The sequence below is a fragment of the Hemicordylus capensis genome, chromosome 2 (assembly GCF_027244095.1).
Source record: "Hemicordylus capensis ecotype Gifberg chromosome 2, rHemCap1.1.pri, whole genome shotgun sequence".
Lineage (NCBI taxonomy): Eukaryota > Metazoa > Chordata > Lepidosauria > Squamata > Cordylidae > Hemicordylus > Hemicordylus capensis.
Window position 1 is genome coordinate 75169896 of NC_069658.1, and position 25803 is coordinate 75195698.

Genomic DNA, 25803 nt, shown 5'->3' on the forward strand with positions numbered 1-25803 from the left:
TCTTCCACTGCTGTCAGCTAGCTTGTAAACTCTCACAAGAGCTGCCACGCATGGGATTAGTGATGGGTACACCTGAGAGAGAGTAGATAGATAGATAGAACATTCCTAAGGAAGTATACACTCAATGGGCAACATCCAGACTAGTTAAGCATGACTGAGCACCACTGAAATGAATGAGGCAAGTTAGTCATGACTAATTCGAGTCCTATTAATTTCATTGGGCCTTAGTTATGACTAATTTTGTCTGAATGTTGCCCACGAGATAGCAGGATAAAAAGGAAACGAAGCTTTGTTCTTCCTCTATTTTCAGAGCCACCATAATAATCAGCACCAAAGCAGTCAGAGCGTAGCGGAGTAAGGCGGAACTTCCCGCTTCCAGGGCGCAGCTTCCAGGTAGCTTTGAGGCCAGGCCCCTCTCAGTTTAGCAATTAAACTCTAGCCACACGCCCAGCAAGCTCCGCCCCGGCAAAGAAGAACCCGATCTTGTCAGCTTCCTCGAGCCTGTGCCGTTTGTTTCGTTTCTCGGCGCTTAGAAAATTCTTTGTCCCTCACGCTCGCCCCGCTTGCCTCAGCTCGTCGTCACTGGCTGCGGACAGCGGATTGGTCAATTCCTACAGACGCTTGGCGGAATGATTGGCTGCAAGGCAAAGGTTTCTCCCATCTTCCCCGCCCCTTCGAACAACTTTGTTAGCGCATTGGCTCGCTTCTTGGGTCCTTTCTTACGGGGCGATCGCGGCGGAGTCCCGCCTTCGCCCTGCTGAGTTTCCTCTCTCCCCCCGCCCCCTCCGCGCCCCCGGCCCCTCTCCTGCATTACTCTGGGCCTCGCTGCGTCGGCATGAGCTGCGCTGCTTCCCCATGGAAACTAAGCGGGTCGAGATTCCGAGCAGCGTCCTGGACGACCTGTGCAGGTAACGCCCCTCCCCTCAAGCGCGGCGTGGAGGGGCTGGACCTTCTCTTCCCGCGCCCCGGGCAGGAGGACCTTGGAGGCTCTGGTCGTCCTCCACACAGTCTCTCCGTGGGGAGTGCGAGAAGGAGCAGCCGCCGCCCTCGGTTATCCCACCCACCGGACTCCTCACTCAGTTCAAGGTCCTGTAAGGGCTCCCCAGGATCTAGGGTTTCCTAAAAAAATATTGGTTTTGGTTAAACAACTTAAAACCAAAGAGGAGAGGGTGTATGTTTGCTTGTTCTATTTAACAAATAATAGCTGTTCCTCCTTTCTTTTTTGTGCATGTGTGTTTTATGTCCATTGGTACGATTTCTGAAATTTGGATTTCCCCTCCCCCTTTTATTGTGTGTGTGTGTGTGTGTGTGTGTGTGATAGCCTTACGAAATCGTAACATTTCTCCCCCCTCCCCTTAATATTTTTTTTTTTAAATCATCATGTAAACATACAGTAAAATAACAATGTGGGTTGGGTGGAAATTTATTGTAGAACTGTTCACACCTAGCAACGTAATGGCAACAAACATGAGAGCTTTATTGCATATCAACACGAAGCAAAATTTAATTTGAATAAATACAGCAGTACAGTATGAACATATAAATGAGTTTGGCATCTCACCTTAAGGAGGGGTGGGAAAACCTGGCTTTTGAGCTGTTTAACTACAATTCCCATCATCCCCAACCACAATTTGTCACTGGGGATGATGGGAGTTGTAATTCAACAGCAGCTGGAGTGCCAAGTTTGCCCACCACTTAAGCACTTACACAACCAAGAGCATATTCCAATTTGAATGTTTAATAATTCAAAAGTGGACTTTTTATATACTGTGATTCTATCTTCTGTCTTTTAAAAATATAAGCACAGTATCTTTCAGTTTTACATACTATATATACATGGGGTGGTGGGGATGTGTGGAGAAGAAGAAGAGAGGAAATGCAAAGAGGATATTTTTCCTCCATCTACCCTCTTCTTAACTCGAAGCATGCTTCTTTGCCAAAATCCATGTAAGAAGATTTCCATGTAGGAGCGTACTTTTGTGTGCAGGTCTCTTTATTTGGGTTGTGACACCCAACTCCATGGAGTTAGCTGTGAGATCTGCCACTGCAACACCAGAGGCACCTGGCAGAAAGGCTGTGGTGTGTCTCCACAGATTTGGTTCCATGGACTTGGCTCGGACTAGCAACGTTTTTGGATGAAGCAGGCTCCCTCCCCAACTTGCCATGTTCTTTCTTTCTTTCTTTAACCGCCCCATCCAAAGGCTCTGGGTGGTGCACAACAAGTTTTAAAAGATATAAAAACAAACACCATTTAAAACACTTTGCTTAAAACAATATAAAACAATTCAAAACCGTTTAAAACCAATAATAATACTTAAATACTTAAAAACTTGGAAGGCCAAGCCAAACAAGTACGTTTTTCGGGCTGTTTTAAAGCCAACAGTAAGCTGAAACTGCGCATATCTGCCGGGAGTGCATTCCATAGGCCAGGAGCAGCTACAAAGAAGGCCCAGTTCTGAGTCGCACCAGAGGTGGTAACTGGAGATTGACCTCTCCAGATGGCCTCAACATAGGATGGGGATCATACAGAAGAAGGTACTCTCTAAGGTAGCCTGGATCTAAGCTGTTTAGGGATTTAAAGGCACTTTGTAAATATTTTCCCCGGAAACATCAGCAGCCAGTACAACTGTTTAAAGATGGGCGTAATATGATCCATCTCGCATAATATGGTCTCTCCAGGTTACCCCAGAGACCAATCTGGCTGCTGTATTTTGAACTAACTGAATTTTCCGAAATATGTACAAAGGCAGCCCCACGTAGAGCGCATTGCAATAGTCATGCCTGAAGGTTATCACCGGATGCACCACTGTTTTGAGATCTGATCTCTTTAAGAAATGGATGCAGCTGTCAAATCAACCAAAGTTGATAGAAAGTGCTCCTGGCCATCGTCTCCACCTGAGGGTGAGGCCTGGATCCAAGAGCACTCCCAAACTGCGTACCTGTTCTTTCTGGGGGAGTGTAACCCCATCCAGCACAGGAAAATCTAACTCATCCCTCAGATTTTGATTCCCCACAATGAGCACCTCCACCTTGCTTGGATTCAGCTTCAATTTGTTATCTTTCATCCAGCACATTACTGCCCATAGGCAGGCATTTAGGGAGTGAATGCTATTTCCTGATGATGATGATAATAAGGAGAAATAGATTTGGGTGTCATCAGCATACTGATGACACCTTGCACCAAATTCCTTATGACCTCACGCAGCGGTTTCATGTAGATGTAGCATTGGTGACAGAATGGAGCCCCGAGAGACTCCATATAATAGTGCCCGTTTCAAAGAACAACCATCACCAAGCTCTACCATCTGTATTCTGCCTGAAAGATAGGAGCGGAACCACTACAAAGCCGTATCTCCTATCGCCAACACCCCCAGGCGATCCAGAAGGATACCATGGTCAATGGTATCGAATGCCACCGAGAGATCCCAGAAGAACCATTAAAGTCACACTCCCTCTGTCGATTCCCTGGTAAAAGTCATCCATCAGGCCAACCAAGGCAGACTCCGTCCCATAGCCTGCTCTAAAGCCAGTTTGAAATTGGTCTAGATAATTGGTTTCCTCCAAAACTGCCTGGAGCTGGTTAGCCACCACTCTCTCAATCACCTTGCCCAACCATGGGAGATTGGAGACCGGCCTATAACGATCCATCACTCAGAGATCTAGGGAAGACGTCTTAAGAAGTGGTCTAAACATTGCCTCCTTTGTACAAGGAGGCATCCTATCCTCCCTCAGCAATGAGCTAATGATATTAACTAGGCCATCTCCAACAATTTTCCAGCTAGATAGAAGCAGCCAAGTCAAGCAAGGATCCAGAGAATAAGTGGTAGGCCGCACCGCCCCAAGCAGTTTGTCCACGTCCTCAGGCTTCACAGATTGAAACTGATCCAATCTAATACTTCAAGAGGGATTGCTGGATCCCACCTTAATAGACTCTGCAAAAATAGTGGAGGCCAAGTCGGCCCAAATAACGAGATTTTGTCCGCAAAGAACCCATTAAAAGTATCGCAGCAGAACAAAGTATCTGGGGACTGGTTTGAACTCTAAGGAGCCTGACTCAAACTCCTCACAACCTGGGACAGCTATGCTGAATGTGAATCTGCAGAAGCAATGCATGCAGACCAGAATTGTGTGTTTGCCGCACGCACCGCCTCTGCATAAACCTTCAAATGGGCTCTGCTGTGTCCTCTCAATTTTGAGCCAAGTTCTCCTCCACTTGTGCTCCAGTCACCATCCTTGCTGCTTCAGACCCCACAACTCCTCTGTATTCCATCAGTCTGATCTACGATCGTAATAAAGTTTATCTCTGTATACCAAAGGGTCACTTTTAAAGCAGGTTGGAAGGAATGCTTAGGAGCTATTGTGTCTACTGCCCTGGTGAGTTCCTTATTCCAGATTCCCACAAGGACATTGACAGAATCACTGGCAGAACCAACATTAAAATTCTCCAAGGCTTTTTGGATTCCTACTGTGTCCAGCAGCCATCTTGGGAGGATCCTCTTAATAGGTCCTCTACCCCTGCAGGGCTGGGTTGTGGTTGTGAAACCAACCTTAATCAGGTAGTGGTCTGTCCATGACAATGTTGAGATCTTTTGAGATCAAGGGGCCCAAACTCTTGCGAAGGTGTTGGGGCTAAGTGGGGAAGACAGCTTGTTCGTCTAGCCTTTGGCACTGAGGCTATTGGAGTGAGGAGAATAGGGCTTAGAGACTATGTATTTTGGGCATGCTCCAAGATCAATTCCCCTCTCAGCTGGTCCTTTAAAGCGAGAAGGGTTCGTCTATGTTTCAAGTTGAAGGACCCCAGCATAGGTGTCAGGTTGGGCTTAGAGACTGTCAACTGACTATACACCTGCTTTGTCCAGTTCCATCTCCCTTTAGGCCTCAGACTGAAAAAACCCCCCAAGCTGTCAGATTTCTGCCCTTGTCTGGTAGTGAGTTGGCTCCTGTGTGCTGCTTCCTTCTCCTGGGAATTGGAGGCAGCATGTGGGCAATATGCACTTGCAGCCCTTGAACCCCCTACTGCTAACCCCTGCTAACTGGGCAAAGAGGCACCTTTTACCGTGGTGATTCTCTTTATTTAGCTGGGGGAGAGTAACTGGCCCTGTCCACCCCCAGCACAGTACCTCCAGTGACTGTTGCTGGTGTCTTATCTTGTGGGTTTTTTAAAAGAATTTGAGCCCTTTGAGGACAGGGAGCCATCTTATTTATTTATTATTTCTCTGTGTAAACTGCCCTGAGCTATTTTTGGAAGGGCGGTATAGAAATTGAATTAATAATAATAATAATAATAATAATAAATAATTCAGCCGTCCCAGGTCCTTGGGAAGGACTCGATGTCTGGATAAAACAAACCAGTCAATGACACCTGTCTGACTGTGTAAACAAGAAATAATAATACTGGTACGGGACGGAGCCAGAGGTTTGTTTTTTTTAACCATTCCTGCATGCTTTAGGAAATCTCCTGCTATGCAGGAATCTGCTCCTTCCCCTGGCCCCTTGGAGTGCCCAGCACATCCTCCTATGGGTTGTTTGCTTTAGCAGTGGAAGAGTGATATAAAGATTCCATCAATTTGTACTGAAACAATGAGATAAGATGGAAGCTTGGAGAGAGATTAAAGTAGAAGAGAGGGAATAGCAAAGATACTGTTGCTATGGGAGGCCTCACAGTGTAGGGTTTCCAGCTGCTTTAAAGGTGTGTTTAGCAGTATCCTGATATGCAGAAATCAAGTGGGTGATAGACTCTCCATCACTTTGTTTAGATGCCAAGAAAAGCTTCACCCACTTAATTGTATGTTAGGGCAGCCCTGTCATAGACCCCTGCTCTCTTTATTTAGTATGCCCTGACAAATTATATAATGCAGAAATATGTTTCCTGAACACAATAAACAGCATGATAAAATTCAGTAATGAAAGCAGCACAACCTGAGATTAATATAAAGAAGAGTGCAGTAAAATGTTCGGTCTTGTGAAAGAGCAGAGTATTTGAACCATGCTTAGAAATGGGAACAGTGGTCATGGCAGTGTTCCCCGGGGAGACCGTTTCACAATCGTGGCATCACCACTGAGATAGTTCTTTCCCTGGTATCCACTAGGTGATCTTGAGATACTGGTGGGCTACAGAGCAGAACTTGGGATCCTGTATATCGTTTTTGTCATCCAGAATAGTTTGTGCATGATGGCTTTACTCCTTTCTTGCATCCAGGGTCAATTGGTACACTCAAACTATGGTGCATGCATACATGTGTTCTAACTCTGTCAACTTTGTCTTAATATTCACCCAGGCTTTTAATTAAATATTGTTTTAACAGTTTTAGCATCGTTTAAAAATGTTTTAAAATTTAAATTGTTGTAATGTTTTAACTTTTACTATATCATTTATTTTGTTTTAAGTACTGTTTTAATGGGTTTTTTTTGTCATTTATTTTAACTAATGTTTTAGCATTTTGTTTGTTTGTTGTAAACTGCCCAGAGAGGTGAGTTTTGGGTGGTATAGAAGTGTGATAAATAAATAATCCTCTGGGTAGATCCATATTAACTTCTCAATTGATTTTCAGTCTGATACTTAGGTGTTAACTATAGAACTGCCAACTTTGCTGACCTTTCTCTTGTACAAAGGCCTCCTATCCACTATCCAATTTGCAAAAGTGATTGCATAGCAACAGTATCACTTGGCAAGCTCTAGACATGCAAAACCTAAATAAGAGACTATTATTGGGTTTAATTGCTATAGTATGATCATTAAAGGATGAGACACAAATGTGTTGAATATTAAAAATGCTAATGAACAGTGTTTAGACCCTATAAACCTAGCTTTGTAGTGTCTTAAGGGTTATCCTCTGAGGGTGTGTTGTCAACTTGAAAAAATTGTGAAATCTTCAGCATTTGTGTCAATAAAAATTGTAGCAGTAAACTGCTGTAACCTATATTATAATACATTGTTTTGAAGTGTAGCAGTCCAACTATAAAGTTAGCACTGACATTTTGGCTAGATTATAAATGTGCTAGCTAGCTAGGTTTAAGCAGTTTGCAGCAAAAATATTCTTACCATGGCTGTAACTCACCTTTTATGGTGTTCACATGTTATAAGAGCAATTCTTGTGCTTCAGTCAGTGATCCAGAAACATTACAGTTGTTGAGAGCTCTTCTGCTGATTTTTGAGTGCTGACTTTAGTCTTCATAGCATATTGGTGATAAGCAGATAACCTCTGCTGATTTATGATGAAGAGCTATTTTAAATGTTGCATCACTGAATGACTCTTGGCCAAAGCCAGTAAATTATAAAGTGTAAAACTCTTGCATACAGGACAAAAAGGTGTTTACTGGATGATTATTGGAAAGATGTGCTTGTATGGAAGCTTTACTTCTAGAGAGGAGAGCTGGTCTTGTGGTAGCAAGCATGACTTGTCTCCTTAGCTAAGCAGGGTCCACCCTGGTTGCATATGAATGGGAGACTTGAAGTGAGAGCACTGTAAGATATTCCCCTTAGAGGATGGAGGTGCTCTGGGAAGAGCATCTAGGTTCCAAGTTGCCTCTCTGGCATCTCTAAGACAGGGCTGAGAGAGATTCCTGCCTGCAACCTTGGAGAAGCTGCTGTCAGTCTGTGTAGACAATACTGAGCTAGACTGATACATGGTCTGACTCTGTATATGGCAGCTTCCTATGTAATGGATCTAGTGAATATAGTACTCAGTGTAGCTCTTTGACCTTAAGGCAACTTGCTACTGAATGCCTCCTTAAATACTATGGAACTCTTCTGATACTGGCTACAACCTACAAAAGGAGCAACCTACAACCTACTACAAAAGGAGCCAGCGTGGTGTAGTGGTTAGAGTGCTGGACTAGGACCGGGGAGACCCGAGTTCAAATCCCCATTCAGCCATGATACTAGCTGGGTGACTCTGGGCCAGTCACCTCTCTCAGCCTAACCTACTTCACAGGGTTGTTGTGAGGAGAAACTTAAGTATGTAGTACACTGCTCTGGGCTCCTTGGAGGAAGAGCGGGATATAAATGTAAAAAAATAAAAAATAACCTTTTTAAAAATGGCAGCTTATATATTTACCTGTATATGCAGGAGTAGAGTGAAGGTGGATGAATAACTTAAACCAATACATGTAAATGATGTATTTGGGTTCCCAAAAACACTTTTTGTTGAAACACTGTGAAGACCAGTTTCAAAATACTAGCTCAGCAGCTCTTTTAAGGAAACATGGCCTCCTGTGATGCCACAGCTTTTATTTGCTAATGCATTAAAACTAGAATTTGCCAATACCCATTATCATGCTAAATTGAAGTGTTCTGTCATGTGGCATAAAGACAGGTAAGTAAAATTACAGCTCTGCATGTAACTTCTTGTTTAAAACATGTGAAGAATTTTTCTCTTCAGTTATTTAAATGTTGTATGAGCACTCCCAGCTTTAAGATCAAGGGATGTCTCCAGTTACAGTAAGCCATCCTAAGTGATTATGGCTTGTTTTGAAATTGCTTGGAAAAGGGTTCCGTCCATGCCCCTCCACCCTGTCCACATTTTCTTTTATTTGTTTTGCCTTTTGGAATACCTAGTTATGATGTTTAATCCATTTATATCCTGTCATATACTGTAGTTCAAAAAAGCCTCGGGGTGCTAGTTGATGCCAATAGCACTTGCATGCATTATGTAGATTCTATAGTCTTCAGCTCCTAAAGAAAGCCTTTTGATGGGCATTACCACTTTTTTTTAATGCTTCATTCTAAGTGTTCATTCTACCCCTGTTCTAACTTCTACACTGGTTTTTTCTGCTTTTTCTTAAAAAGAGATGACAGGGATACCAGGGGCGTAGCAAGGTTGGAGTGGGCCCAGAAACGAGATTTTAAAATGCCCAGGGCCTCTGCACACCCCAGGCCCCTAAGGATTTAAGTCTGATATTTCAAAATAAGTATGCTGCCTAGAAATACATTTCACTGAACACACACACACACTTCACAATATATAGTGATATACATTGAGTACTATATATTTGTGCTACTTTTAATGCCTAGAACACACTAGAAACACTAATTATTAAAATGGGCCCCTCGCTGCAGATTAGCAAAGGAGACTCTCAACCATGCAGTGTGAGCCTATGTATGTTTTCTCAGAATTTTTAACAAATTCAGTAAAGTTTGATTGCAGGAGGTTTTTTCACAGAAGGCTTTTAAAGCCCTTTAACACACATCTCCTCTGGAATGGAGGTGCTGCATTCACATGTCGGCCAGATTGACCCTGAAGTCCCTGCGAGTTATTGGGGAGCAGTTCACACACAAGAAAAATAAAATAAAAGCACCACACATGCTTCACAGTTCTCACTCAGACCTTCTGGGTTGCAAAACAACTTGAGCATAAGTGCATTTCTAAATCAATGAATGAATAAATAAATATAATATTGTTTGTTCCAGAAGTTTTTATAATTTTCTGCCATGAAACAAGCCACTTATAGGACTTTTTAGATAGTTTTTTTTAAAGCCAGCAATTTTTCCAGGCTGCTTTAAATTAAATATTCAGAGACTTCTCAGTCTCTCCCCACTCCATATCAAAGCCCTGTGGCAAGCAGATCCCTATATATGGGCGGCGGGGGGGGGGGTGACCACAAAAAGGAGTTCACATTCTACCTGGCCAATGCTGGGCTGGGCAGAGGGTCTGCTGCAGAGAGCTGTGGGGGCCACTCTGCCTGCCTGTTTCCTTGCTTGCTTGCTTGCTTGGGGCCTCCCTGCAAGCCTACTCCAGTTCAGGCTTCACTGAGGCCTACACGGAGGCCTCCCTGGAAGCCCCGCCCACCTGCCAATCAGCTGATTGGCGGGGAGAAAAGGAGGTCTTTGCAGGCAGCTTGCCTTCTGCTTAGATTGCCGGCCAGGAGGACAAGCAGGAGAGAGGGCAAACAGGGCAAGTGGCTGAGGGGACTTGGGGCTAGGCAGGGGGCAATGGGGAGTCATGTGAGGTGTCTCAGGGGAGGGCAAAGCAGTGGGGCCCCCAGGCAACCACCTCCCCTTGCCTAATAGTAGTTACGCCCCTGAGGGATACGCTATCAGTGAATTTCTCTTCCGGCTGACTGGATGAATTGGTTAATAATTTAGGACAATTCTCTCTAGTTCTGTAGTGTTGGATCACTATTGAGTGAAAAGCTCAATAACTTACTATGGTATATTTAGTCACTTCTTGGTGCAGGGAAAGCAAAAGCTGGAACTGGAAACAAACCAGGAAAGTGTTTGTGTGAGGTGCAATTACAGAGCTTCCTGCTGTGTTGCGAGATTGCTTTTGGGAAGTAATTCTGAAAGCTTGAGACAGGGTTTCCCCTCCACCCAGGCTCTCTTTTCAAGACCATCAAGAATCTCCTTCTGAGTCTGTTCCTGCTTAAGTTTGGTCTGCACCTCTGGGTTACAAAGTGGAATGATAAAGTAATTGGGAGAAGTGAAGGAAGGGAAAATACGTTTTTCCATTATCTTAACAGATTTCCTAGTGTCATATTATGTAAACAAAGCATTTAGGATAGAAGAGCAAATTTACTAAAAGTAGATTTTAGTGCCAGTTCTTCCAACCATTTGGAGGGTGGTGACTTATTTTTAATCCTGTATAGGTTTTGGTTCCAATAAAATTGGGATAGTTGTGTGGCAATTTAAGGCAAAGTTTTATATTTGAACAAAGAACTTGACTACTTTGGTCTTTATAGCTGTAATCCCCTTTTAATATTGTATGCTGCTTAGGGATGTGCACGGAAATGGTGGGGGCCAGTTCGATGGCGGGGGATGTCTAACTTTAAGGGCCGGGGAGGGTGCACTTCCCCTCCCAACGCGTTTCCCCTCCCAACGCGTTTCCCCTCCCAACGCGTTTCCCCTCCCAACGCGTTTCCCCTGCCAGAGCTTGGTTTTCCAAAAGTCCTTCGGGGAAGCAGCATATCTCCCTGCCACCCTGTTGTTCAGATGTGACCGGAAGTAGTGAGCGCGCCTGCGCACATCGGACGTGCGCACGGTGCACTCATGAGTGCGTGTGTTGTGTGTGTGCGCCAACCCGTGCAGGCACGCTCATTACTTCCAGTCACATCCAGACAACAGGGCGGCAGGGAGGTACGCTGCCTCCCTGAAGGACTTTTGGAAAACCGAGCACTGGGGGGGAAACGTGGTAGTGGTGGGGGGTAAGTGCACCCTCCTCCACCCTTAAAGTTAGACACCCCCTGCTGTCAAACCACCAATCCATTGAACCGGTTCAGAGGCCCATAAAAGGCCTCCAAACCAGTTCCATGCACATCCCTAATGCTGCTTGAATTGAACATATAGTGTATGTCAGGCTGCTGTCTGAAAACAGAAATACTATTATTAAGAATTAGTTCCTTTTTTCTTTTGCTTAGTTTACCCTTGAATGTTTCATCTCACACAAGTTGATCTGGTAAAAGTATTTCTGCCTGTGTGGCTGATTAAAGTAATATTATTAGTGAGAAAATTTGTTTTGGCGTTGCTCAGAAGAACTTGCCTCGGGTATTGCAATTGTGTTGTCAGTCCCTCCTTCTTTCCTCTTCTTCTTTCCTCTTCTTTCTTAAAAAAACAAAAACAAAACTGGAAGCTTTCAGGCAATGTTCATGGCAGTGGAACTGGATGCTAGAGGATGGAAAGCAAATGTGGGTTCTTTAACCCAGGAGTTCCCAACCTGGATCCCCAAATGCTGTGGATTACAACTCCCATCATCCTCCACTATAATGGCTGAAGGCCATATATGCATCTGGATGTATCCTAAAGCAATCTACTAATCTCATGATGGCCATTTGATAATGGCTATTATCAAAATATCATGGATCTTTCTAAATACATTGATTAAAAGCTTTGTGTGGCTTTTATGGTAGTGGAATCTATATGTTGTCCCTGTATTTTGATGGTCTTTTTCAAATCCTATTGTTTGTGTTTACATTCCTTATAATTCAGGAGTTCACTTTATTAGAGATTTTGAAATGGCTAGTTCTTAAAAATATCTTTTCCCCCGGCAGCCGATTTATTTTGCACATTCCCAGTGAGGAACGAGACAATGCGATCCGTGTGTGTTTTCAGATTGAGCTTGCCCATTGGTTTTACTTGGATTTCTACATGCAGAACACACCAGGATTGCCTCAGTGTGGGATAAGAGATTTTGCTAAAGCTGATATCCTTTATGTATTAATATAACTTTGTGCTGAAACTTGTGTTGAAGCATAAGGAGTGAAACTTTGTTGTGTTGCTTGTCTCTTTATGTAATAATTGGACATCAGAATACACTTGGCAAGTTTCTGGACTATCATTAAAGGGAGCCCCACATACAGTGCATTGCAGTCATTTAATTAGGAATCTAGCAAGGTGTGAATGACAGTAGACAAGTCTTTTTGTTTCCAGCTACAAGGTAAATTGAAGTTGGTGGAAGGCCATTGACAAACAGCAGCCCTTTGAGGATCGGAAAATGCCCAGGCTAAGAGAGGCACTTCGTAGAGAATGCAATACCATCTAGTGCAGATATTTCCCTAGCAACCTGGTCTACTCTGTCTCCCTCTTTCAATCAATGATTATATCTTGATAGTATAAGTTTATACTCATCCAGTCCACCCATCACTGATCTCAGACACTTCTACAGAGAAGCAACCACCACTCTTGGTTTTTTAAATCAGGGACCTAACCACCACCACCACTTTGTGGGTGTTAGGGACATTTTGATATAAAGGATGTTGATCAGATTGGCCAACTTTCCATAGCTAGCAGATTGATCTGGCAAACCTAGCATTGTGCATTCCTCAATTCTGCTTTCCCCGGCTTAGGTGGAGTGGTTTAAAACTTAAGGGAATGACCTGCACATATGTACATTAGTCATTTTATAGCACATTAGTGACTTAAATGGTGCCGGAGATGGCCTTACTTCCCAGTTTAGAAAATCTTCCCTGTATTGTAGCTTATGGAAGATTTTTTTAACATGCCCCAGTCAGCTGGGCAAATGAGTGTTTACAAATCTGTTTTTTTAAATTGAAGAATCCCCCTAGCAAGGCTCATTGAATTCTGACAAAAGGGTATTAAACGTTATAATGCAGGATTAGAAGGCTTCCCCCATTCAAATGAATGACTGTTTTGGCTAAGGACTACATTCATGAAAAAAGGAAACACTCAATAGGAATGTGGTTATAAAAATTGGGGGTTGATACTATTGTTTATTCAATTTGTATACCGCCCTTCCAAAAATGGCTCAGGGTGGTTTACACAGAGAAATAATAAATAAATAAGATGGATCCCTGTCCCCAAAGGGGTCACAATCTAAAAGAAGCATAAGACAGACACCAGCAACAGTCACTGGAGGTACTGTGCTGGGGGTGAATAGGGCCAGTTACTCTCCCCCTGCTAAATAAAGAGAATCACCACTTAAAAAGGTGTCTCTTGGCCAAGTTAGCAGGGTTTCTTTCCCCCTATTTTCCCCCCTATGTCTTTTCATGCAATGAATTTCCTTGACACTCTCTACTTTTCAGTCATTGCCCCTTTTTACTGCCTCATGGTGAAGATGTGCAGAAGGTTTTAGATGAATGGAAAGAGTATAAAATGGGAGTACCAACATATGGTGCAATTATTCTTGATGAGACACTTGAAAATGTAAGTATAAAGTTAAACCTGAAGGATCTCCTTCTCTTCCCTGTAAAGAAAAATTAAAAGTGGATTATATATTTTAAAGCCAGTCTATTAATGAGAGTATTTTAAAGGCATCTGAAAATTGTATTTCTATATATAGTAGTTTTATAACTACATAATAACATATATTGCATTTTATACAATTCTCTGTGGTGGTTTTTTGGATTGCCTTCACATTCAAAACATTTAATTTGGTACTGAACACTTGAATCCTTGTGAATGTTAGACATTACCAATGCCACTGATGCTTAGCACATTAACGTGCTAATTCTTCTTTTCCTCCATAGCACTCAATTGTGTCTCGGTCTGGTTGCTTAAATTTTCCAGGTGCTGCTGGTTCAAGGCTATCTAGCAAAGTCTGGCTGGGGGTTTCCAAAAGGAAAAGTGAATAAAGAGGAAGCTCCACATGACTGCGCTGCTAGAGAGGTGATTGAGTGTCTTTTCTATTGGTTGAAATTGTGCTTGAAGAGCCTGTGGCCTGAATGGAATGTCACATTCATAGCCCAATGAACTGGATTTTTGTTCTGGGGACAAGTGACAAACGCAAGCAGGCCTAGTGTTCGGGGTTGGCATAGGTGGGCAGCTGTTGAGGGCCCAGGCCCTCAGAACTGGCCTACTGCTGATTCTTGAGCCAGTCTTTATGCTCATCGACTTCAGTGGTGCTGGCAGAGCAACTTTCTCAGAGCCTGCCCATGTAGAAGGGGGCCCAAGGAGGGCAGTTTGCAAAGACTGCTTAGAGCTGGCCTTGAGCTCAAGTGCTCTCTTCTTCCCTCACACATCTAGCTTCATAGAAGACTTCCTGTTTTGTTAAATCATCATTTCCTATGATGTCCTAACCAGGAAACAGTGGTGTTTAAGTGTTCCACCATTTGATTCCCCATTTGAGCACTTAAATTCTTCAGTTCTGATGGCACAGGAAATGATGATTTAACAGACCAGGAAGCCTTCTGATGCCAGGGGCATATGGGGAGGTAGGTGCTCTCAACTCTTTGCATGTTCCTAATCCAACAAACTATGGTTTGTTGGACTGCGACCATGATGTTTGAACCTGTGACTTGGAGATGTTTAGGTGCAAATTCCTTTTGAAATAAAGTCGTCATAGCAGCCATGCAGGTACAATATTAGCATTTTTCCACACTGTACTGGTTTTGGTGCCTGTAGATTAGGTTGTGCCCTGGTATAAACACCAATCATGGATATAGTTTTCTAGGCTTCCAGGACTGTAAAGTGAGAGGGGATGGATGGTGTTTAATAATCCCTTTCATTAGCAAACCTTCTGTGGTATTAGTATGCAAGGTTAGAAAACATTTTACGTTATTAAAATGAACGTACCAGCATTTGGCTGAGACTTTTGCAGTCTATCCATAAGTATAAATGTATCAGCTATTCACCATCATAAGGGAAAAAATCATACAGAAAAAAGGAGGCAAACCAATTATGGACTAAATGTAGTTCCTCTGCCTTTCACTGGAACAGGTAATGTATGCAGTGGCTTTCAAAACATTCTTCCTTCAGGGAATCCTTCCCACATGGCCTTGTCTGTCACGGAGCACTAACTTCCATGCACTTTTCACGTGGAGCACTGGTCTGGCTTGTTGTGCCTCAGTAGTGCCCTGTTCTTGCTGAGTATGTGACCTGGAATATAACCTACACTTTTCTGCTTTGTGCACTGCTGGAGAAGAGCAAATCTGTAGCGTGATCTCTTGCCATTCATAAGCCTTGAGTTCTGTGCCTGCACAGGACCTTGTGGGTGGAATTTCCAAGCTCCTCGTGGCGCTTGCGCTTTGCGCGACCATTTATTTTAGTGGTTAGAGCACCACTTCAGTTCCTTTCCAGCCACTGTGGCATACACCTTGTTTGGTTTAGGCTCCTTGGTTATCAGTTAGGTCAGGGGTGGGGAACCTTGGCTCTCCATCTGTTTTTGAACTACAACTCCCACCATCCCCAGCCACAATAATTGTGGATGATGGGAGTTATTATTACTATTTATTCGATTTCTATACCACCCTTCCAAAAATGGCTCAGGATTTTGTAATTCCAAAAATTACACAGAGAAATGATAAATAAGTAAGATGGATCCCTGTCCCCAAAGGGCTCACATTCTAAAAAGAAACATAAGATAGACACCAGCAACAGTCACTGGAAGTACTGTGCTGGGGGTGGAGAGGGCCAGTTACTCTCCCACTGCTAAATAAAGAGAATGACCACAGTAAAAGGTGCCTCTTTGCCCATTTACCAGGGGTTTGCCCAGTTAGCAGTTGTAGCAGTTGTAGTTCAGCTCTGCCCAGTTAGCAGTTGTAGTTCAAACACAGCTGGAGGGCCAAGGTTCCCCACCCCTGAGTTAGGTTCTGTGAGTGAGAGACAAATGGATCATTATTGTATGATTGATTTTGAATATAGACTGTATCTTGACTACTCTTTGTTAATTGGACATCAGATTTTGGTTATTTTGGATTGGGTGCAGGCTTCCAAATGGATGTTAAAAAGACATTTAAGAAATGCACTGAGTGTGGCGGTAAGTTACCTACTATGGACTGCCACAATTCATGCCTTTTGTGCCTAGGCAAGAAGCATAATATGATGACCTGTAAGATCTGCACGTTGTTTCCTTGCCAGACTCTGAAAAATAGAGCTCTCAGTCTTCACACGGCACTCTACGAGAATGTGTTTTAACCGCAGACGCCTCTGTCTCCATCAACATCGATGTTGGTGACTGTAGCGGCTGTTCAGTCTAAAACCTTGACATTAAGTGGCACTTTGACTTCGACTGCCATGTCTTCAAGCATCCAACAGACATGCCTAAGGATCGTCTTTGCTGGTGCATCATTGAAAACTTAAGAAGAAACGCAAGGCTCTGGAGGAGGGGTTACATGCCTCTCCTGCAAAAAGGCCCAAGGATCGGAATACTACCTCACCCTCAAGATCAAGCAGAGAGTGTTTTGGCTTCGACATCGAGGTCAACATCATTGCATAAAGACTCTGCAGCCCTACAGTCAACAATAAAGTTGCAGCATGAGTACACACCTTTAGCAAGCCAACAAGCAACTGCTTGCCAGTCACATTTTGATGTCTGCAGCAGGATTGCCCCAACAGTCTCCTTCAACGTCGAAGGAGGACACCCCTCGACACCAAGAGCCGGTATCTCCTTTGGGGTCGATTATTGATCTCTAGATCGATGAGGTGCATGGGCTAGAAGGCACTTTGACCCAGTGGAAACAAAATCCCCGATGTCCCTCTAATTTGATGCAAAGCACTCCATCAGCCTCCACATTTAAAGCCTTTCTCAGTCAAGGACTGGATGTGGAACCTAATTTGGAGGAGGTTTTAACCTCCTAGACCAATCACTCAAGCTAGAAGTGAGATTCAAGAAGGCAATGCACGGAGGAAATACTCCCAAGTTATGTCTTGCTGTAAATGCTTTGGGCATTGGACGTCACCAGTAAGGTATGACTGCTCCCATGGTCCTATGGCACATAGAGGTTGGGAAAATCATAGGGGAGTACCACTGCACAACATCCCTGGGACTCCCATATGACTAAGAGGAATGCCACTTGTGGAAGACACAGCAGGTTTCCTCTATAGAGAGAATGAGACACATGCATTTCCAATCTATAAATCAGGAGGCTTCCCAAACATTACACAGAGCCCCTTTCTTTAGAGCAGGCCTGCTCTACTTTGCCCCCCCCCAGCTCTTTTTGGACTGCAACTCCCATAATCCCCAGCCATAGTGGCCAGTAGCCAGGGATTATGGGATTTGTAGGCCAACATCTGCAGGAGGGCTGAATTAGAGCAGGCCTGCTTTAGAGCCCCAGCTTCAATGGCAGGCTCCTCTTCCTTGACTCAGAGCAACTTCCTACATACCATCTCAGCTTGGACACCAGCAGCAACATTAGTTCATCACAGTCTGCTTCAGTGCCAGTGCTTGTCCGCTACTGCACAGACATGTCCCGCTGAAGTGGTCACACTTACCTCTACGATCTTAACAGCTTCTTCACAAACGCTGAGTCTGGGGTACTAAACACCCTTCGGATCCCTCGCAAGAGGGAAATGTACGGCCTACGCTGTCCATATATCCTACTGAAGAATTGAAAGCGTATCGCATATAAATAACAGAAATGGCTGAGGCCTTGGGTCTCAAAAATAAACGACAAACTACAGAAGTGAAAGACCCTGTGTATAATTTCATGGCTACTTCCCAATCTGCATGGGCAGTGCTGTCTGTAATATCCAAAACCGTACAATCTGCTTGGGAAGTGCTCCAGGCCTCAACACCAGCTTTTGAAGAGACTGGAGAGACTTTATCATGTTCAGGGGGAGGAATGCTCCTTCTTAGTTAAGCATCTGACTTCTAATTCCTTAGTGATCGATTGTGCAACCTCTTCTGAGTCCAGTCACTGTCAAACAACTCTAGTTGACAAAGAGGGATGAAAAATTGATGTCATGGGAAGGAAAGTTAATTCAACAGCATGCTTATCCATCAAAATGGTTAACTATGTTGCCTGTCTGCCAAAATACCATCACTCTTTGTGGGAGAAATTATTGCAGGATGCAGAATCACTAACAGATGAAGATTTCAGGAAATGATTTGCAGATAGCTTTGCAAAATCCGCAAGCATTACATGACAGCTTTTAAGTACTGCTAAACGTCAGTGGAAGGAGAGCTGGTCTTGTGCTAGTAAGCATGACTTGTCCCCTTAGCTAAGCAGGGTCCACCCTGGTTGCATATGAATGGGAGACTTGGTGTGTGAGCACTGTTAAGATATTCCCTAGGGGATGGAGCCACTCTGGGAAGAGCATCTAGGTTCCAAGTTTCTTCCCTGGCTTCTCCAAGAGAGGGCTGAGAGACATTCCTGCCTGCAACCTTGGAGAAGCCACTGCCAGTCTGGGTAGGCAATACTGAGCTAGATGGATCCATGGTCTGACTCAGTATATGGCAGCTTCTTGTGTTCCATCTAGTAGAGATGGAGTCTAGTGCTATGTCCACACCCAGTATCTATGGCTCTGTTTGGCAAATCTGCAGAATGAGATGAAAGACAAAATTGAAGGGATACCTTTTGATGGCAAGGGCCTCTTCAGTGAAGAGACCAACAGTACAATGGGAAGATTAAAGAAATCAAATTATACTGTAAAGCAGTAGTCCCTCTAATTTTTTTCATCTCTGTATGGAATGAGTTTTGTTCTGGGCAGCAGTATCAAGGCACTGTGTGTGTGCACATGCATTCAGAATGGGACCTTCCTAATTCAATCTGAGCGGGATCTAAAATTAACTGAGTGGACCTCAGAAAATTTGTGAGCGTGCGCACACCTTAGAGGGAACAGTGCTGCAAAGTCTTTCACATCTACAGCTGCTCAGTCTTATTCAGCATCCTAGTATAGACCTTATGGTTGCCAAAAGCAAGCCTTCAAGTCCACAGAGATTTCCGAAACCCTATAGTTAATAGCAGCACAGAGGTTATGGACAAAAGTCTAAACAACAACAGGGTTCTTGTAATAAGCAGAAGGATCCCAATAAACAGCATCTTTGATGCTCCGGCCAGTCCATTGGTTCCAACACTGACCTCCACTTCCATAAAACTAGCACACTATGCACCTGTATGGCAAAACATAACACCAGACAAGTGGGTCTTATGCATAGTCAATATGGGTTACGCAATAGAGTTCAAGACCCTGCCAGTTTTATACAGTCATAAGATACACGCAAGCAACATCTGTTTTACTGGAGGAAGTGTTGTTGGGAAAAGGTGCAATTGTCCCTGTATGTTGGACATATCTGAAAGAAGGTTTCTACTCTCATTATTTCCAAATTCTGAAACTGGATGGTGGAATCTGTCTCATAATGGACTTGAGATGGCTCAACAGGTATGTCTATACCAGGAAGCTAAACATAACATTGCAAAGTATCCTGCCACTCCTTTACAAGGAGGAATAGCTTGCAGCGTTGGATTTGAAGGACGCATACTTCCATATAGGCGTACAAGAGGATCACAGAATGTATTTAAGATTCACCGTAGGAATTGCAGTGTACCAGTACGAGGTACTCCCATTTGGATTGTCAGCCGCACCCAGAGTTCTTACAAAATGCAGGAGTACAGTCATTGCACATCTGAGAACACAGGGCACAAAGATATTTTCTTACTTGACAGTTGGCTTATTGCAGCACAAGACAGAGACTACTTACTTTCTCAGATATCGTGTATATTGTGACTTCTCAAGGACCTGGGGATCTAGGTGAATTGGAAAAAATCACTTGGATCCTGTAAAGAGGATAACTTACATTGGAGCTGTCCTGAGTACACAAACAAAAAGGGCGTACTTACAAGAAGAACATGGCCAACTGATAACATTGGTAGAGAGTTTCTGGAGCAAACCAACACAAAGAGCACATTACATTCAGAGGGTATTGGGGCTAATGGCCTCTTGTAATGCTATAGTACAATATGCTTGTCTGAAGATGCACCCGCTCCAAATGTGGTTTCTCTCGGTGTTCAGGCCCAGCATAAACGGCCAGCAGATGAACCATCAAATTCCCATCCCAGTCCTAAAATCACTAAAAGGGTGGACTATAGTCAAAAACCTGCAGGAGGGAGTTCCATTCCATGTTCTCTCTCATTCTACATGGGTCACCACCGATGCATGGGATACCATCACACTTTGGGAAGTGTCAGGCACAAAGTATATGGACAGTGCAACAGACAGCTTTGCATAAACTTCCTGGAATTGTTAGCTGTATTCAGGCTGTAAGATCTTTCCTCCCACGACTACAGGGGAAAGTAGTGCAGATAGCTCAACAATACCATAGCCATTGCCTACTTGAACAGGCAAGGCAGGACAGTCTCCCATTCCCTCGGTGCACTCAGTATCCAGAGATGGAAATGGTCCATTGCTCATCATAGAAAAGGGACAGAGAATACTCCAGCGGATGATTTGAGCAGGGCAACAGTGGGCTCGAAGCACCACGAATGAGAGATCCATCTGAAAGACATAGCCAAAGTGTTCAACACTTGGGACTCCTTCATTGGATTTATTTACAACAGAGCAGAACAGAAGTGCCCAAAATACTGCTCCAGAGCAGGTCAGGCAAAAGACTTTAAGGGGGATATGTTCCAGCAACATTGAAGAAATTGACTTCTCTACTTATATCCTCCATATCCACGGCTGGGCAGGGTAGTAGCCAAGGTTCTCCAAGAAAACACCACCTGTATTCTACTGGCCTCCAGGTGGCCATGCCAACCATGGTTTTCGCTTCTACTCAGTTGAAATACAGATACTGGTGTCTGCCACAATGTCCAGATATACTGTCGCAGGGCGGGGGGGGGGGGAGATTACCTCCCAGTATAAAGACTCTGAAGCTGACTGTGTGGAGAATCGGCTCTGAAAAACTTTTCTAGTGTCCATAACCATGGCAAAAAGAGTTAATGAGATAACAGCTCTAAGAATGGATAAACCATATACTAGATTCTACCCTGACAAGATGCTCATGCAGATGGATCCTCTCTTCTGGCCCAAAGTGTTAACAGAACTGTTCTAGAGTGGTGGCAGAATGCCCTGAGACTATTTTTGGGCTTGTGTGGAGAATTAGTGAGACTATAGTGAACAGTCTGTTACAGTATCAATTTGTGCAAAGTTTTGGTCTGGAAATAATGATAGAGATATGGTACAATCAGATTTATTTAGGGGTAGAGAAAAATGGATCAAGAAGGCAATAAAATATTACTAATAATGCTGATTTGGAATCTCACGTAGAGGCATCTTGGCTTAAGGCTTGAATTATTACAGAATCAGTTTGGGGCTGGCAAGAGAAATGGTCTGAAGAGCAGCTTTGGACTTAAAGAGAAAAGAGAAGGGGGCGAGGAGAGTTGGGGGAACAGGCAGTTAGTAATACCTAATCCAATACCTATTGTGTTGGTCAGTGCATTGGTGGATCTCCTTGCAAGGACAAGGCCGGAAAAATGAGAGGAAAGCTGCCACTTGCAAGCTAGGGAACCAGGGTAGCGTCTGGTTCCAAGAAAAGTCCAGAGGTGGTCGGGTCGGTATGGTCCAATTCACTAGTGCAGCCAGGTGTGGTGCACAGTTTGGGTCTGGAGTCAAGTCCAAACCAGAGGCTGGGATCCGAGCTGGAATAAAGGCTGGAGCAAAAGCTGTAGCTGATGGTATTGCTGTAGCTAAGGTACACACACCCACTCAACATTTGTTGGTGTTCAGGCTAGAAATAGACAAAATCATGCCTTTGGGCCATCCACGGGTCATACCTCCTTGTTTTGGGGGCTGACATCCATGATTGACAAAAGAATTCATATTGCTTGGTTTGATTACCGGTAGGTATGACCTCAATGAAGTGAAATAGTTTGGACAACCTATATGGGCTAGAGTGAGTGGGCAAGCTCACGGCTTATCTAGCACACCAGGAAGACCTTCCAGGTGGGGAGATAAAAATTCTTTTGAAACAACCATTCCTGCTGGTCTGTGCCAGAAGATTAGCGCAGCGTTAGTGGGGTGGGAGTACTCAGCCTTACTTGAATTCCTGCGAAGACGATTAGTAAAACTAATCCTTTATGCCAAAAGAGGGAGTTTTACCATTCTCTTGAGAAATAGTCTTTCTCCTTAACTCATGTCTGCTCAGCTGGATTCTTACTTTGAATAGAGAGGGGCCATAGGGTCATAACTTGCAGTTGCTTGTTATACTGACATTGGGTAACAGTTACCACATGTTTGCTCATGCTAAGCGACCAACTTGAGAGCTTGCCAAATATGAGCATGTGCAGAGTTCACAAGATGGAGACTGCAATTTTGCAGTTCCAAATCATAGTGGGGTACTGTTTGTAGCTCCCAAACAGGCTGTTCTAGCAACAAAAGTAACTTCAGATTTCCACCTGAATCAGGAAGTATAGTACTGCCCTCTTTCTTTAGAAACCAAACCACACCTTTCGAAAAATCTTTGCCTGCCTTGGATGTGAGGAGATCACTCCTGTTTTTCTTAAAAAGAACTAAGGACTTCCATAAATGCAAACAATTCTTTGTAGCCTGTAAGGGTAAAGCAAAAGGCCACTCTGTCTCTAGATGTCTTTCCCAACGGCTGGTTATTTCACTAGCTTACAAGGTACAAAATATAGAACTTCTACATACCATAAGAGCCAGTTCCCCCCGGACTTATGCTATGTCAGCAGCACATATTTCCTGGCATCCAAATGGAAGATATTTGTAAGGCAGCCACTTGGTTGTCAGAGTTGCCATTTGTAAGGCACTTTGCTATTGATCTTCGCTCAACTGCAGAGGCAAATTTTGGGAGGAGTGTCTTAAAGAGGATCTTACAATACCTTACTGTGCCCTCCTCCTGGAAAAGCTCGCAAAACACCCAGGCTTATTAATGACAATGGATCACTCTACAGATAAACAGGTTGCTCACCTATAAGAGATGATATGTAAGTGATCCATTGACATTCATAGGATCCTCCCCACAGCAGTAAGCTGAAGGTAAAACAACCCCCCCCCCCACCGCCTTTACCTATTACAAGAACCTTTGGCATGATCATAATTTAAAGGCAGTTATCCAGGAACTGAAGAAGTGGTGTTCTAATTGCCAAATGAACGGTGCACAAAGTGTGTGAGAGAAGGAGCGTGAGCACCACAAGGAGCTTGGAAATTCCGCCTGTGCAGGCAAAGAACCCAGGCTTATGAATGTTAAGAGATCACTTACAGATTGTCAGTTACAGGTGAGCAACCTGTTCTTACAAGGAAGTGCTTTTGTCTTTACTGACCTTCGTAAGGAACTGCCTTCAGGACTCTCTGGATTCCCTGAAACAGAGTTTGAAAACAGCTGATGTCTAGCATCATTGCAGATTATCAGTAACTAGAAGTATCTAACTTCTCTAAACTGTGTCTTGTATTGCAAAACTATAAGCAGGAATTGAAAAAGTGTTCTCTGCTTTCAGTGGGAGTAGTTTCAGGATATTCACATGAGGTATACCTGCTTCCCTTCATGGCTGCTTCTACTCGACCTGCAGGGTCTTCCTTGGCAAATGCCTCTTCTCTGTCCCTTCCCCTTCTCCTCAGAATTGGGTGCATTGAAAGGAATTGTGGGCATTTTATAATCACTCCCCACCCCTATGCAACACAGCCATGGGGCAAAGGTGTTTTTCTGTCTGTCTGTGGGGCGCTGGGGGGTGTCTCTCCAAACACCCAAACTCTGGAGTTAAGCCAATTTTGCTCAACACTGTGTTGCAAAGAAGGAAAAGCACGTCTCGGCTTGTGATTGAGGGTTTATTGAATTTGCTTGGTACCTCGTGGGTGTTTTCCTGTCTTCTGAATATGTGTGGATTTTTAAAAATAGAAATGCATGTTTTGTACAAATATAATTATAATAAACAAACAACTTTATTTGTTAGCTTCCCCATAACAAATTGTTCTCTGGCCGTCTCACAAAAGATTAAAACATAATAAAAACACAACACATTAAATCATAACAGACAAGATAAGGTGAAAAGAAAATACAAAATACAATACAAAGCAGCTTTAAAACTCATTTTAAAATTAGTTAAAAATCAGGTCAAATCTGAAAATCAGAATTTAAAAGACCTGGGTTAACAAAAAGATCTTTACCTGGCGTCTAAAAACAAAGTGATGAAGCCAGGCGAAACTTGCTGGGGAGGCCGTTCCATAAATAGGGTGCAACCAATGCAAAGCCTCTCTCCCTGGTAGCCACCCGCCTCACCTCATTTTGCAGAGGCACCTGGTGGAGGGCCTCCAAAGAGGGTAACCCAAGCCATTTGTAGCAAAGAGCTTGTGCCTGTAAATAGTAAATACTCAGATTTATCATTCATTTGAGCTAGAATGTAGAACATCCATTATATAGCACCTAAAATGTTACCTGGTTTTTAATCCGATCTATATATTTTTAGGTATTTGAAGAAACTGGTTTTGATATAAAAGATAGTATCAATAAAGATGACTATATTGAATTACGAATCAATGATCAGCTTGCACGCTTGTACATCATTCCAGGAATTCCAAAGGACACAAAGTTTAATCCCAAAACAAGGAGAGAAATTCGGGTAAGTAATTGGTTCTTAAGTGTGTGGATTCTGCTTGAATTCTCAAATTATTGATCTGTATAATGTTAAACTAGTGCCCAAAAGCCATAAGGCATGCTGATAACATCTTCTCTTCCTAGAGTTTGTAGGTGTGCTGTATTTCTGTTCTGTAGAGCACTAAAAGCTCCGTGTATAGGATTTCCCATAAAGGACACATTCCTTTTATATCCTGCTTTATCCTATTTATGGCTGACATACTGTCTAACGCTGTGCTTGTGCAATGAACAAAGTTGCGCTGGTGCAGGAAGATCATGTAGCTGTGTGAAATCCTGGGGATTTTCATAATGATGCTATGGTGCAAAAGTCCCCGGGAAAACAACTGAGACGCGTGTCGCTGGTTGTGCATGTTGCTGCACAAGCAAATGATAGTCCGGAACACAACTCCAGACATAGTGCAATTAGTTGGTGCAAGAGCCTTGCACTAGAGCCATGTCCTTTTGTAAGGGCAGCATCAGGGTGTGAGCCCATTGCCTTTGGCAGCTGCTTATTTGGATTTTCACCTCTCTGTGTGTGGAGGGCTTTACAGAACTTGTATTCTTTGGCAACTGCACAATTTGCAAGCAGGAAGTGAACAGAGGGGAGGTACAAGGGGACATGCATGTTATAGGTCATCTGCAGGTTAAACTAGTAGGAACATGCTGAAGAAACTGGAATTGTCTTCAGACATAACTTCTGAGGGTGTTTGCAGTCCTAGAGTTTCTGGTTATAGGTGGTTGCTTAACATGCATAACTTAAAAGTGATTTTGTGATGATGGCAAAGTACTTCATACACATGCTTTGTTTCCTAAGAAATTATTTCAGATTATTAATCACTTCAATTATATTTTGTCAAGTATTAAGAAATCTCTCTTCTGTGTTTCAGAACATTGAATGGTTCTCAATTGACAAATTACCTTGCCATAGAAATGACATGACCCCAAAGTCCAAGCTAGGTTTGGCACCTAACAAGTTTTTTATGGCCATTCCCTTCATCAGGTGCGTTCAAGGATGAGACCAAAACCTAATCCTTTGCATTTCACTTCTCTGTTGAGGAAACATTTGTTGTATTCTAAATCCTCCAAGCAGTTCAGTATTGCTGAATCAGTA

The 25803-nt window shown here is 43.4% G+C and overlaps 1 protein-coding gene across 2 annotated transcripts in view; it reads left to right on the forward strand.

Annotated features, from left to right (window-relative positions):
* The first annotated feature begins 775 nt into the window (after window positions 1-775).
* The window catches only part of DCP2 (decapping mRNA 2), a 40284-nt gene continuing 15256 nt past the window's right edge, over window positions 776-25803 (forward strand). The window contains exons 1-5 of one of the 2 annotated variants that reach the window (XM_053295133.1): window positions 776-908; window positions 13474-13594; window positions 13958-14056; window positions 24526-24678; window positions 25580-25692. In XM_053295133.1, coding sequence (XP_053151108.1) covers window positions 856-908; window positions 13474-13594; window positions 13958-14056; window positions 24526-24678; window positions 25580-25692 — 539 coding nt within the window. In that variant the 5' untranslated portion in view covers window positions 776-855. Of the gene's footprint in view, window positions 909-11139; window positions 11727-13473; window positions 13595-13957; window positions 14057-24525; window positions 24679-25579; window positions 25693-25803 lie in introns of those variants that run through there. The other variant, XM_053295132.1, reaches the window with a different exon arrangement.